The sequence below is a fragment of the Vanessa cardui genome, chromosome 5 (genome assembly GCF_905220365.1).
Source record: "Vanessa cardui chromosome 5, ilVanCard2.1, whole genome shotgun sequence".
Taxonomy (NCBI): Eukaryota; Metazoa; Arthropoda; class Insecta; order Lepidoptera; family Nymphalidae; genus Vanessa; species Vanessa cardui.
The window spans coordinates 15,796,288-15,811,145 of NC_061127.1; the positions used below are offsets into that span (position 1 = coordinate 15,796,288).

At 37.8% G+C, this 14,858-nt stretch overlaps 1 protein-coding gene across 1 annotated transcript; it reads right to left on the reverse strand.

Annotated features, from left to right (window-relative positions):
• Positions 1-5,581: 5,581 nt before the first annotated feature.
• Positions 5,582-9,218, reverse strand: LOC124529857 (ecdysone oxidase-like). Its single transcript, XM_047103787.1, has 3 exons — positions 9,101-9,218; positions 7,733-7,866; positions 5,582-7,106 (listed from the first exon to the last, which is right to left on the reverse strand). The coding sequence occupies exons 1-3, from the start codon at positions 9,198-9,200 to the stop codon at positions 5,604-5,606; spliced, it is 1,737 nt and encodes a 578-aa protein (XP_046959743.1). The 5' UTR covers positions 9,201-9,218; the 3' UTR covers positions 5,582-5,603.
• Positions 9,219-14,858: the final 5,640 nt, after the last annotated feature.

Here is a 14,858-nt window from a genome sequence, read left to right on the forward strand (position 1 = left end):
ACTCAGTTTCAGTAAAATGCTTAACTGAGTAGATTGGGCAGACCATTTGACTAGTGGTACAGATTTTGTCTTGCACACGTCATTGATTAGTAAATATTTGAAATTATTGTGTCTATTCTGTTAAGCTTATGAATCGTTTATTCATCCTTTTAAATTATATTAAGTGACTTCGGCGGTCTGTTGTCGATAAGGGGTCTTAGAGCGGGCGCCTTCGTGAGACGCGGCACTTTCGAGCTCGTTGTTCTGTTGTTATGACAACGGTGCTTCACTATTGTGCGGATTATCCCGGGATTCCGGGACTCGTTTAGCGAAATTGTCGGTTGTATTCGCAATTGCTAATTCACTGGGTATGTGTTTATAGTTTTATTATACCGAATAAATCTTCAAGTTATTAATATCAAGTCACATCTGTCAAATAATATCAAGTCTAAGAAAATATATCGTTTCATTTACTTCGTCGATAGAAACTGCAATACGTAGTGGTATGGTTTTTATTAGTTGGTTGTAACGGTATAGCAGTTTGCTCCAAACAGATATAAATTTCTTCGAGGCGTTATATTACGTTAATGAAAAAAATTGTCCAAATTGACTCACAAAATATTCAAAATATTTAGTGAAAAACTTGAATATTTAGTGAAACCTAATAAAATATCATGGGACAGTGGAAACTTTAAGTGAAATATGTGAAAAATATATTTATTAATTATGTTATGGATATACTTTAAAGAATCCAACACAATTATCTATTATCTTATTTTGTTTCGAATTAAATCGAATTAAATTAGATTTCGACTTTATTTAACATTTTATATGTCTTTAGGCGTGTTATGAAAGATTAGAATTTATATATAACGTTTCTCGCTAAGCTGCAAATTAACTGTGAAACCGCTCGAAATTGACAATGTTTGTGTAAATATTAATCAATATTTCTGTTTTTGTACATTTCTAATGCAGTTTTCGTTGTATAGATACTACTTTGTATAATAGCATGAGTATTATGTAAACAAATCTAGGAAATCGATTTTAATTCATTTATATCCAATTGTATGTGATCTGATCATAGAGTCATGAGGCAGTTATGGACTCTTCAATGGCCACTTTGAGTCCCTTAACTTCGTTCTGATTCCTCCCTTGGGTTCTTTATGTGATTTTTATCATTACATAACTACCTACAGTTGAATCGAGGATCCGCTACTGAGGAGTATATATAGGATATATAGAATACTTCCGCAGTAAGTGGACAAAACTATACATGTGTCCAGTTTAATATTGTACATTGGCATTGCGGTGGATAACTAATGCAGGCGAGGTGATTGCCGCGCCGGAGGCTCGATTACATATGATTACGTATTCCGTTTGAGTGACGAGGTATTATGAATTCGTTGGGGACCGTGATCGCGGGCTTTGTGAGATTAACTCTAATTATACTATGAATTCCTACTGATTAAATATTGTTTCATATCGTTCTGAAAAATGTAGCGATGCATTTTTAATGGCGCACAAATCAACGTAAGGATTATATCGCGATGGAAAACGCGTGGTTTTATTTTTACCTCCTGTGACATTTGCAATCATAAACGAATTGATACAAACTTGCGAATATAAAAATCGCGCGCTGTCACATCGCGGCGCGGCTGTAACGTCAGCATGTAAATGTTTTGAGAGCGCGGTTGAATATTGATTCCAATATCGTATAAAATTTTAGTTTTATATCGTGTATCGATTTCTAGCAATAACATTGCCGCTCGAGTATTTGATCAGTGGGTTCAGGACGAGACGGGGCCAGGAGAACATCGGTCCTCTTATCTCAAACTTTTGTATTTCTAATTCTAATGAAATTCTGTCACATGTCTATTCACTAACCCGCACTGGAGCATCGTAGTGGAATAAGTTCGAAGCCTTCTTCTTCTCCCGCAGTGGGACAATTACAAGATATTACATTGTTTATTTTAATATCACGTTAAAAACTAAAGGCAATTTTTTATATATAACTTTTATATAATTTGACTACGCAGCAGATGTCATTCTGCACAAGTGTCTCAACAGTAAAAGTTCCAGCACTCTTATAGCATAATAGGACCGGAGAGGTTCAGACGCTGGACCAACATGCTGTCCGAGATTTAGATATATGTATAGTATGTAGTTTATTTTCGAAGGGAAAAAACATACGCGCTGTGAGATATCTGAGTTTTATCGAGCCCTATAGTTGTAAGAATTCTACCGGTAACTGTACCCGAGAGATGTGACGTATATAATCGTGAATATGTATCGCCATAACATCCAGGCGAGATGACCGAAGTCGCGGTTAGCAGCCCGACGTATACACCGCTAAAAGGAAAATTCCTGCGCTCCCGCGGGAAATCTGAGCTCCTCGGAATCCGCAATGATGTTAATCGTAAGAAAATATGTAACGTAAAATAATTATCCGCGCTTGCTTTTATCGGGTAGAAAGCTGCGATCGGGCGTCCCGCGGGGCGCCGGCGGGGGTACGTTTACTAAATAATATATTCAGTTTAACATTTCAACGAAATTTCCAACATTTTGCCAACATTCAGCGAATCAACTTCACAGGGATGATGTAGTAAGACGAGTTGTAATACTTGGTTTTTTGCAACGACTGTTTTTATAGATACCTTTGACTGTTATTACTGTCATCATAATAATAGCTTTCTTCGATAAAGCGGTTCATGTGGGTGGTTTCGTTAGTGAAATGTGCAATTGATAATGAGCTAGGACTTGTTACTTCTTTATCCGTAAACATATTTTATAACTTTTCTGATGTGTTAAATTAAGTCATTAAAATATTATAATCATCATAATATCTTATTCGCCATTCTTTCGTATGGCACAAAGCGCTTCTTTCGAAGCTTCCTTCCTATGGGCTTCCCGGGAAATTATGCAATTGGATTACCAGCTTTTTGGCAGATCGGAGCATCAAGGTCGTTGTCGACGGTGCATGCTCTGACTTAAAATTCGTCAATGCTGGTGTTCCACAAGGCTGCGTTCTATCACCCACTCTGTTTCTTCTGCATATCAATGATTTGTTGCAAATCGGGAACATTCATTGCTATGCAGACGACAGTACCGTTGACACCTTATACACCGGCCGCGCTAATATTTCTCGGGAAAACGTCGAAGAGAACCGGAACAAACTTGTGTCTGAAATCGAGTCTTCATTAAACGAAGTCTCGAATTGGGGCCGGCTAAATCTAGTCCATTTCAACCCCAAAAAGACGCAAGTTTGCGCGTTAACCGCTAAAAAAACACCATTTGTCGTATCTCCACGATTTGAGAACATTCCGATAGCCGCTACAGGTAGTATCGGAATACTTGGCGTTGATATTTCGAGCCTCGTTCAGTTCCGCGGTCAATTGGAAGGCAAAGCCAAATTGGCTTCAAAAAAGCTGGGCGTGCTCAGCAAGGCGAGACAGTATTTCACGTCGGCCCATCGCCTAAAACTTTACAAGGCGCAAATTCGGCCTCACATGGAGTACTGCTCTCACCTCTGGGCGGGTGCTCCGCAGTACCAGCTCCTTCCATTTGACCGCATCCAACGTAGAGCGGCTCGAGTTATCGACGATCAAGCCCTTTCCGATCTCCTTGATCCTTTGGCTTTGCGTAGAGATGTCGGATCACTCTGCATCTTCTACCGAATTTTTCACGGGGAATGTTCCGAGGAATTGTTCGGATTAATCCCGGTTGCTGAATTTCACCTTCGGACATCTCGTCAAAATTCTAAGTTTCACCCGCACCATCTTGATGTCCGAAAATCCACAACAGCGCGATTTCTTAGACATTTTCTGCCTCGCACAACCACTTTGTGGAACCAGCTTTCGCCGGCGGTTTTTCCGAACCGATACGACATGGGAACCTTTAAGAAAAGAGCGTACTCCTTTTTGAAAGGCCGGCAACGCACCTGCAAGTCCCCGGGTGTTGCAGATGTCCATGGGCGGTGGTAGTCACTTTCCATCAGGTGAGCCTCCTGCTCGTTTGCCACCTATGCCATAAATAAATAAAAATAAATAAATAATAAAATAATTCGCCGGCTCGGCTGAATCAACCAGAGGGGCCTCTGGAGCCTATAAAATTAGGAGTTTTTCCGGTACTAATAACATGGATTAGGTAGTTTGTTTTTAAATAACTTCAAACGTTACAATGGCCGAGCACGGTTCACGGATATTTCGGGAAGTAGCCCGGAGCAGTACTTTAATTTTTACTAAGTATAGGGAGAATACTCATACGATATTGCACTTCGTAAATATATTGAAAACTATAGTTTTATTCATCGTAAATCTAAATCAAAGTTGCCGCTCTGTTGAAAGTAGACGACACTGATACAAAGGAATGGTTGTCGTGATTCGAAAACAAAATATTCCCGAGACGCCGGCGTCGCGATGAGAGTCGTTAGATATTTCTCACTTATTATTTCATATTTATGTACCAGGGAATGCCTGACGTGCACTACAATGCTGTTTCAATTTTGTTGAAAGCATTTAACCAGCTCACTCACTGATATAAAGTAACCGACGCGTGGATTACGAATATAGTCATTCTCTTTTATACAAAGGGCTGCAAATTCGTTCGCCCAAAGTTACATGTTATCTTTAATTCAAAATAATAAAATTAACTCACACATGCATATGTAAATCACATAATGAAACACACGCTCGTCGAAAAGTAATAATTTAAATATAAAGCGCTGAAACTGCGATGCACTGCTACTTATATATGTATCTTAACATTATGTACTAAAACGGGCTGCATCTTAAAGTTATATTATTGCTTTAGTTAGGAATTACAAATAAGACGTAATTTCGTAGTATTTTGTTTTTTCCAAATCAAATTGGAAATATGTTAGACGAAATATATAATATCTTCAGCCCGTTTAAGTCGAGTAAATACCAATACATATATTTTCTCGCGGCAAGACTGACGTCGTGTTTAAATATGCGTGTAAACTTCTAGCAATTAATCTCTATCGGCTCAGCACTGAGAACCGAACCGCAGCGTATGAAGGTACAAACAGATCTTATTAGTTGGGAACATTGTAAACTACGTTGAAATTCCCGAGCAAATGTTTGTAGTTGCAACAAATACAGCTGCCTCAGTACACGCTGTACTGCGCTATACGTAGTGCACGCTACGTGCATATATTTGTTAACTTTTCACTTTAAACATATCGACCGAGCCCTGCTTGTTCGGTGCTTGTTTGTTTGTGAGCGCGTGTAGAATAATTATTTATGCGCTCATTTATTTATGTTAAAACCAGTTACACTGGTCGAATGTTTTATCTCTACACTCTCTGGTACCTATTATATGTCATTGGGCGTGAATCTGTTATTTTTTCACTTAATCTTAATAGTTGCAGGAATTAAGATTAACTTTTCCCTAATATCGATAAATGTATTACATATGGTGTAACATTGAGCGGAGAAAGGGTAAAGAAACTAGTTTGCGTACATTATATCTTTATATTAGTATTTAGTCATCGCTTCAATTAATCATCGTTAATACTTATTATGTTTGTACTTTTAATAAAGACTAAATTCAATATTAATCTTAATCTATTGAAAGTTAATACAAATAATTATTATTTAATTAATCTAATTAGCATGCAACTGCTTTATCATATGCGAGAGTTTCTCCGCGATCATAATGACAGGAACGTTGGTGTTCCCGCTCGTGATCGCGGGCATCACGCTCGCGTCAGCGACTCGCAGCCGGCGCACGTGGAGCACCCGCAGCTGGCTGTCCACCACCGGCCCCATGGCGCACGTGCCCGAGTAGTGGAACATGGTCGACATCGTGCACTCTGCGTAGCACCTCCAGTACTCCCTGCTGCCGAACTTTAACCCTTCACATTGTTCAAGTTCGAGGTCCACGAATTCAGCGTTGACGTCCTTAAAATATGTCGTGTTCAGGACTTTTAAATAATCTTCTAAGTAATCCGTCAGGTCTGTTAAATCTGTCTCATCGGAAAATATTCCAGCGTGTACCAGTGGAGCGTCCTTTGGATTTGTGCTCCGTAACAAAACCCTGCCACGAGATTTGGGACGCAGTATGCTTAAGTTTGCTAGTAATATGTTACGATTTTTACTGGCTTTTATCAAATTTCTACAAACAGATTCATCAAAACCGAAGTTGAATGTGCAGAGTTGATGTGGTAATTCGGAGTTACTTGGAAATATAAAATGAACAGCTTGGTAATCGGGACACGTACTCGAGTCGTTCAGCGCGACGTAGCCCATGAAGGAGGGCGAGGGTTTGTGGGGATCACTCGGTGATGGCGGCGCTTGCGACTCTTCCATTTTAATGGCAGCGAAAATAATGGGATGGTCTTGGTAGTTCATGCCGACTGGTACATCGCTTCTTACTTCAATATTTAGGGACTGTAAATGGCTTTTCGGACCAATGCCCGAGAGCATAAGGAGTTTTGGAGTGTTTATTGCTCCCGCTGATATTATAACTTCCCTGTTTGCTTTGATCGTTATCGGCTCGCCGCCCTCTGTTAATGCTGTCACGCCGATCGCATTGTTATTCTCATCGAATAATATTTTCGTTACGAGGGTTTTTTTTAAGACATGCAGATTTGGCCGATGCTTGTTTCTGCCTAAGTTTGTGTAAGCGGTAGTCTGTCTCATATTATTCGCAATAGTAAATAGTGGAACCGTGTAACCCAGTCTACTTTTACCATTGATATCTAAGAGTACGCGGTGACCCAATTCTTTAAAGGCATCCAAATATTTGCGCGTTTCTTCTCGATTCTCTCCTCTTGTAACTCCTAAGAAACCGTTTACGCCGTGAAAATCCCTGTACTGAGAATTAAGGATTTCCTCATTTTCTAGTCTTTCACTTTTAATAAAGAATTGGTGGACTTCGTCATGGTTCCATGAGGAATCATTCACCGCCCTGGCCCAGGAATCGTAATCGTTCGGGCAGCCACGCACGTAAAACATATAATTCATACTGCTGCCGCCACCGAGAACATGTCCTGAAGTAAGGTTCAATGATTTACTTGTATGGGTCTGTGCTGTACGCTTGTCGTTAACGGACGTGTAGTTCCAGTCGCATTGTGTCCTCGGTAAAAACGCAAACATGCCTGGTAACTGCAAGACAAATATAAAAATAATTTAAATATTACAAAACCTTTCATAAAACATTGAATAAGTTAATAATGATGGTCGAATCACGTTTTTATTTGTTGTCAAATTGTGTTTGCATTCAGTGTGTAGAAATTGGGTTTGTTGTTTAAGAAAATGTCAGTTATAATTATACAGAGATTTTTAATTTCAAGAGAGACTAGCTAGAGGACATGTGCACTATCTATTCCCTCACTCTCTAATCCGAATTGGGTGGAAATCAACCACGATCGGCTCCATGTGCTTTCCGGAGCACGGAAATGACTTCCAACTCCAATGAACTCACTTTCAACTTTCGCACTAGACTGGGTACTAATGATATTTGGGTTATGTCATCAAAAGGCAAACCCATTTTATAACGGCCAATCAGGGGTTCGATCTCAGGAGCTTTTAATTTTTAGAGCTTTTTTCGCGGATACCATCGCATACCGTTGATGACTGAATCTAATGACTTGACAATGGAACAATGGAAATAGGGAGTATACAGGTGTTTCATAGCCTGTGTGTGCTATTCTGCTGGGCCGTTTAGCCGTTGATAAATATTTTTGGTATAGTATTTTTCTACTACAATAGCGATGTCTGTGGAAACTTACCACTGATTCAATAGGAGGGTCATCTCCGGCTTCGATCACCAGCACCTTGTACTGCGGACATTCTGACAGTCTGTCGGCGATCACGCTCCCGGCTGACCCACCGCCCACTATTATGAAATCGTACTCGTCGAAATCTGTTGATGAAAAGAGTGAAAGAGATAAATATTTACCAACAATTTTTTATTTATTGCAGTTGTGGCTCGAAAGCTCAAACTTGCTTTATCTACGTCCATCCGTACCTCCTCTACTCTTTAAGCGGCAAAAAACATTATCGAAAATCACTAAAAGACCAACATACATATAACATATGTAAATAGTATCTATATAGTATGCATTTAGAAGTATGTACTATAACGACTTAGCATCAAAGATTTTACCGTTTGTGTAATTTATATCAAGGTGGAATTTCACTTAGAGATGATTCTCGACGATTATACTCCGTAACGCAACCTCGGGTCTCGTAAATATAAAAAAGTAAATCAATATGCTCGGTATCTACTCGAAAAGACATATTTCTTAAAAATGTATCAAAATACACCGTCTAATGGCTGATTTTCGTTGAATCTTTTTAATGTGTATAGTATACATTAAGATTATTAAAAAGCCAGACGTCCTGGCTTTTGCGAGCAAATATTATAAAATAAATACTCATAGGCATTTTTTATACGTGAAATAATTTCTGATATCGACCAAGTTTAAATTTTTATCCTTAACAAACTAATAAAACAATGTGTTCTGGGTATAATATTAGTTCTACTTCCGTACATTGATTCATTATTATCAATGATAATCCTAGTAACAAACGCGCATACAGAAGGCGGAATGATGTGGTATAATATAAGTAATATGTATATTTGTAATAAGAAGGCAGATACAAAGGCGACATGATATTAAGCGGTCAATTCCGCCCGTATAATTGGACGCGGAAGAAATGTAAGCCGATAAGTCGGAAATAAATGATCGGCGGACAAGCTTTTCTATTATATCTGTTAGTGTCGACGCCCATGTTGAGGTGGAGTTTTTGAATAAAACGGCAATCTAGATCTCGACTATCGAGATCCACTAATTTTATTTCCCTTTGAATTATACTTAAACAATAACGAACGAATCTAATAAATTTAGGAATTAAAGTATATTTTTAAGCGATGTGTATATACTAACTATTACTGGCTAAAATAAATGTCGATATCTAGATAACTATGAGGATATTTTATAAATAAAAAAATACGTTTGAGTCTCGTAAACAGTCTGAAAACGGGTAGCGCTGTGAGTTAGAGTGAAGTAATGGAGCCTGCCTACGCGAGAGAAAGCCAGACAGACTGGCGCCGTAACGCTTTACGTAACACTAAATAATCACAAATAACTTACCGTTTACAATGGCCTGCCTCGGGAAGAGGTACCCCGTCAGCAAGAGAGAGGAGATGACAGCGAGCGCTTGTTGGATGCGAAACACCGCCGCCAATGCCATCAGTTCGCCGTGTGTCTCAACCCTTGAATATTTTATTAACTATCATTGAGAAACCATTACAAATCATTGTAAATATACCAACTGTATTTTTAATCTATTTGAACTGACGAACTTTAATTTTTATTGTGAGCGCATTATGTACGATATATATTTACTAAATAAATAAATTGTATTTTAATAAGTATTTGGTAATTGAATATCCGATAAATATTTCGGATTTTTTTTCGTTTTGTAATCATGTTATCATGATAAAATAAAAACTAGTATTTATTAATGGTAACAAAAACTTGTTAAAAGTGGAGCACACTATCAGTAATGGTGTTTCGTATGACAGCGGCCGTTAATGAATATGGGACAAATAAATAACAGCCCTTTGACTTGACAGATAACGAATCTGTGCTACTACAGTACGCGCTCACGCATAATTACTTGAAGCGAATCTATATGGCTTTAATTTATCAACAATTAGATATAATTATAAATTGAAAAAAAAATATGAAAAAAGAAACAGTTAATAAACTGTTTGTGCAGCTTCGTACGCGTGATAGAGGAAACTTCTTAAAAGTGCAACTCTATTTTCTTGATGTATGCGTCTCACCTTTCTTCTCTCTTATACAAAAGGTGCCTAAACGTGGCATTTACTTATAATTGTCCTCTCAACCTCGTAGGTACTGGGTATTAAATCGCCTCATAAGGAGATTATTTACAGTTCAAATAGTTTTATCGATTTTTATTCAATTCGATTGAAGGCCTGTGATTTGAATCGCTATCAATACTAGTCATTGATGTGCTGAGTTTCTATCTGGTTTTCTTGGTAGACCCTTTGTAACCCTTCGTCAATTGTAACTTGTACTTGAAACGCCTACATTTGAATAAAGCATATTTTTGATTCTATTAAATATTGCTATCGAGGCTTCAATCTACTACATATATTAATATTTGTATATCTTAAAAACAAACAAAATATCAACACATTATTGAGCCATATATTAAAGAAAAAATAAATTTCGTTGCTCAATGAAGAACGCAATACACTTACTTATTGAACCGACTCGGAATTCTCAACGCAAAATTTTGTTTTGCGGTTGAAATGTTTTAAATTCACTATATTAAACGATAGTTTAATCAACATCAGTATCAATGCAAATATTCGCGGTCATAGCGCAGACGTTTTGTACTTGACAGAGACATATGTTCACACGATAACTGACGTCACCATGTTTACTAATAATTATTGGCTTTTTTGTGTAGTCGATAACAAGGTGAGGGGATGCACCCGTTGGTCACTGATGTAATCTCTGGAGTTTTGCATTAATTATTGTGGTCGGAATTTTTCTTTGACCATCATGGTTGAATTTGGAGTATCTGAGCTGAGATGGCCAGCGGCGAGGCGATGTCCAGACAAACACCATTGAATTTTCTTGTGCTTCATTTGTATTTATAGTTCACCTCGTGCGCGACGGTCGTCTACTTTTAATCATTCAACTACATCCATGTGATTCAACTTTGGATACAGCCATCGACCCGTATTCGAGGAATAAGCTCCATACCAATTCATTAAAGGGAGGCTAGGCCTTCTCCCAGAAGTAGGACATTTACAAGCTAACTTTTGTTACGATTTTTATTAATAAATTTATATTTATTTGTGCAATTCTTGTTTCAATGCAGACCGCTTATATTTAATACGGAATAAATATAGTGTTGCACACTATACTACACAAATTTTTGAACACTTATTACACGACGAGCGTATACTCTTGTACGTGTGTTCGATGTTATGCAGATTTTAATTATAGGATTCAATGCATTTGAAAATAAAATGTAATATAAATATTTTATGAAATAAAGAGAGCAATCGTAGGACAATCAGTTGGAACGATGCCGCTTGCGCTTTATATATTGAAGATGAAATAACGGACATTGAAATAAAGCCATTATTAATGTTGTCTTAAATTTTCGCGATGATTACACATTTAAATAAAACTATTTATAACGGATGAATCGCGTATATTAATTATTTTTAAACATCCCGACGTTTCGAGCACTTTGCAGTGTTCGTGGTCACGGGCAGACTAAGATGACATTTGTCTATTTGAAGAACAAAGGAAATATTATTAACAACTACCGCCAACGATTTCTCAATTGATATCTTGAGTAACGTTCCGGTTGCACGCAGAAGGCACTAACTGTATCTTTAGGTCTTGCAGTCTGTTGGATTTGGGATTTTAAATTTTTAATAAGTGGATCCCAGGTGTTAGAAAGTCTCCAACCATCTTCTCTATTGAAGTTCGGATGTTTTTGAATTTCAATAGCCTCGCGTATCATTCTAGGAATGAATCTGTGTTCTCTAGCGAGGATCTGTGGTTTATCAAATCGGATAAAATGGTTAGGTTTATCCAGAGCATGTTCACAGACTGCAGACTTAGAAGAACGCCTATTTTTGACATCTCCTATATGTTCCTTGACCCTGGTACCGATGCTTCTCTTTGTTTGGCCTATGTAAGATAAACCACACTCACATTCGAGTTTATATACTCCTGCAGTTTGTAAAGGAATATTACTCTTGATAGGTCTCAAGAACTGGCTCACTTTCTTATGAGGCTTGTAAACGGTTTTAATTGAAGCTCGCTTCAAGATGTTGCCAATCCTGTCTGTAACTCCCTTCACATATGGTAGAAATGCAGGTTGTCGCTCAACTGTGGGTGGCTTGATACGGCTTCTGCGATGCTGGCGAGGCACGGGCAGCTTGTTTTGGTGGAGTGCAAGCTTGACCTGACGTAGCTCGTCCTCTAGGTGTTCAGCATCGCAGAGATAGTGGGCTCTCTGAAACAAAGATTTGCCAACGGTAGCTAACTGGCTAGGGTGGTGGTGCGAGTCACCATTGAGGTATTTGTTGGTGTTTGTGGGTTTCCTATAAACTGTGTGACTTAATGTATTGTCAGGATTCCTGATAATAAGGATGTCAAGGAAAGCTAAAGAATTATTTGCCTCTAATTCCATAGTAAATTGAAATTTTTTATTTATAGAATTAAGATGTACTAAAAATGCAGATGTCAGATCACTAGGTAATATTGTGAAAGTGTCATCTACGTACCGTTTATAAAACCTAGGTGTTATAGGTCCGGAGCGAAGAGCCCTCTCCTCCAGGTCTTCCATGAATAAATCGGCGACCACGGGGGATACTGGAGAACCCATGGCTACCCCGTCAACTTGTACATAGAATTCATCATTCCACAATAAATAACCAGATGTGAGGCAGTGATGTAACAGCTCTGCATATTCAATAGGCATGTTGTGTGTCTGTAGTTTCCTCTTGACAATTTCGATGCAGTCTTGTATGGGTAAGCAGGTAAACAATGACTGGACATCAAAACTAACCATTGTCTCGTTGTTGGTTAATTTAAGGTCTTTGATTTCACCAACAAACTGGTAAGAATCCTTGACATACGCCGCAGTGTGTCCTCGGAGGGGTGATAGTGTCCTTGCTATGTGTTGAGCCAATCTATATGTTGGTGTATCGATTTGGCTTACAATAGGACGCAGCGGAGCACCAGTTTTGTGGATCTTAGGTAACCCATACAGTTTTGGAGGCTTTGCACATGTAGGCACGAGTGATTTTTTATCCAGATTTAGTTTTTCTTGATGTTTTGATATTAATGCGGATGTCTTTTTAAGAATGTTAGTAGTAGGGTCTTTAGTTACTTTTTTATAAGTTTTTACATCCGATAAAATCGCGGAAATTTTCTGGTTATAATCACACGTATCCATCACAACGGTCGCGTTTCCCTTATCTGCTCGGAGGACTGTAATGTCTTTATTGTTGCGTAAGTTCTTCAGTGCAATAGATTCATCACGAGTAAGGTTTCTTTTCGGTGGCCGGCTTCGACGTAAAACACTCGAAATGTCCTGTCGAATAGCTTCCGAGTCTTCCTTTGTGATGTTATTTTTGAAAAGACACTCCTCCACATTGCAAATAATTTCTTCAAACGGTATTTTGGATGGAGCCGGTGCAAAATTTAGGCCTTTGTTTAACACCGCAATAGTCGATTCATCTAGACTTTGTTTTGACAGATTGACAAGTGACGTACGCGCAGGTTTTTGAATTTCCCCGGTGTTGCCATTATTAAAATTTTTATAATTTGATTTTACTCCGCTGAGTTTTTCGAACTTTTTGATTTGTTTTAATTTTAAATTATTATATTTTGTAGCGGCTCGTTTATTAGTAAAATCGCAGCATTTTTGCCAATCTGTTTTTAATAATCGTGACTCGAGTTCTTTACTGAGGTTGTCAATTTGATCCGTTAACCGTCGCGCGTCAAATCGATGTTCTCGGATGAGTTGCAACAATAATTTCTTACTTGCCTGATTGAGTATTTTATCACCATGCCTTATGTCCTTCTTAGGTGCGATCCTTACACAAACCGGAATGAGATTATTATCACGGCATCTTTTCAGGAAGTTCATGGACGTTACGTATCGGGCATGTTTGACTTTTAGGTACTCCAACCGGCGAATTTGATTTGATGTTTCCAGTCCGTACTGGTTCACATAATGTTGTCTTAAATTTTCGCGATGATTACACATTTAAATAAAACTATTTATAACGGATGAATCGCGTATATTAATTATTTTTTAATAATATACGAAATATAATAATATTTCCTTTGTTCTTCAAATAGACAAATGTCATCTTAGTCTGCCCGTGACCACGAACACTGCAAAGTGCTCGAAACGTCGGGATGTTTAAAAATAATTAATATACGCGATTCATCCGTTATAAATAGTTTTATTTAAAAGCCATTATTCTCAAACATTCTTGCTTTAATAAGAATATTTGAGAATAATTGCTTAACAATAAATAAAATCCCATGAATAGAAAGAGATAGATAAAGAGAAAGGGATGATGGAGGGAGATAGTTCGCATGGAGGGGGCAAGATGCGTTTTCCTTAGGTGACGATTTCTGACACTTCACTGTAAGTCGCGTAAAAAACGTCGTTCCAGTAAAACAAAAGTACTTATAGTAGGACAATTGAAACTTACCTCTATCTAAATGTTACGATTTTATTATATCTCCAACTCGGGTGATTGAAGCCTTCCAGTCAAGAGGAGGTGTTAGTAGCACGTGCTATAGATACAAATAGTTGATATATACTGCTCAGTTTCATCACCATTTACGCCGATAATACTATTATAATGATCTTTGTCCGCACGAAATTTACAGCGTGAGGGAAAAGAATTGCTTCAATGCATATTATGTAAACTGTATAGATAGAATAGCGTTATTATAAAATTTTGCTCCGTATTGACGAGAATGTATTTGTTAATAAGTAATAACAGTCTTATCATGTGCTGTAGTGGTATCAAACAAGAGGTTAACGGCCGTATTTATCTTTAAAAAATAAAAGTATATCGATAATTACATCTGACTGAATGCATACAAAGTTTAGTGTCTCATACGTTTTTTTTTTTTTTGTTTCGGTATTTTATAACCAGACATAAATTAAATAATAAATAAGTTTTCGGAATGCAAAAAATCATTAAAAAGTAGAAAAAAATGTGTCATATTCTCATCCTCTTCATAATCAAAATCACACTATACCATATTCAAGTAGGCTTTTACAAGTCCTTTTGATTTGCAATTTTACAAATATATTAAT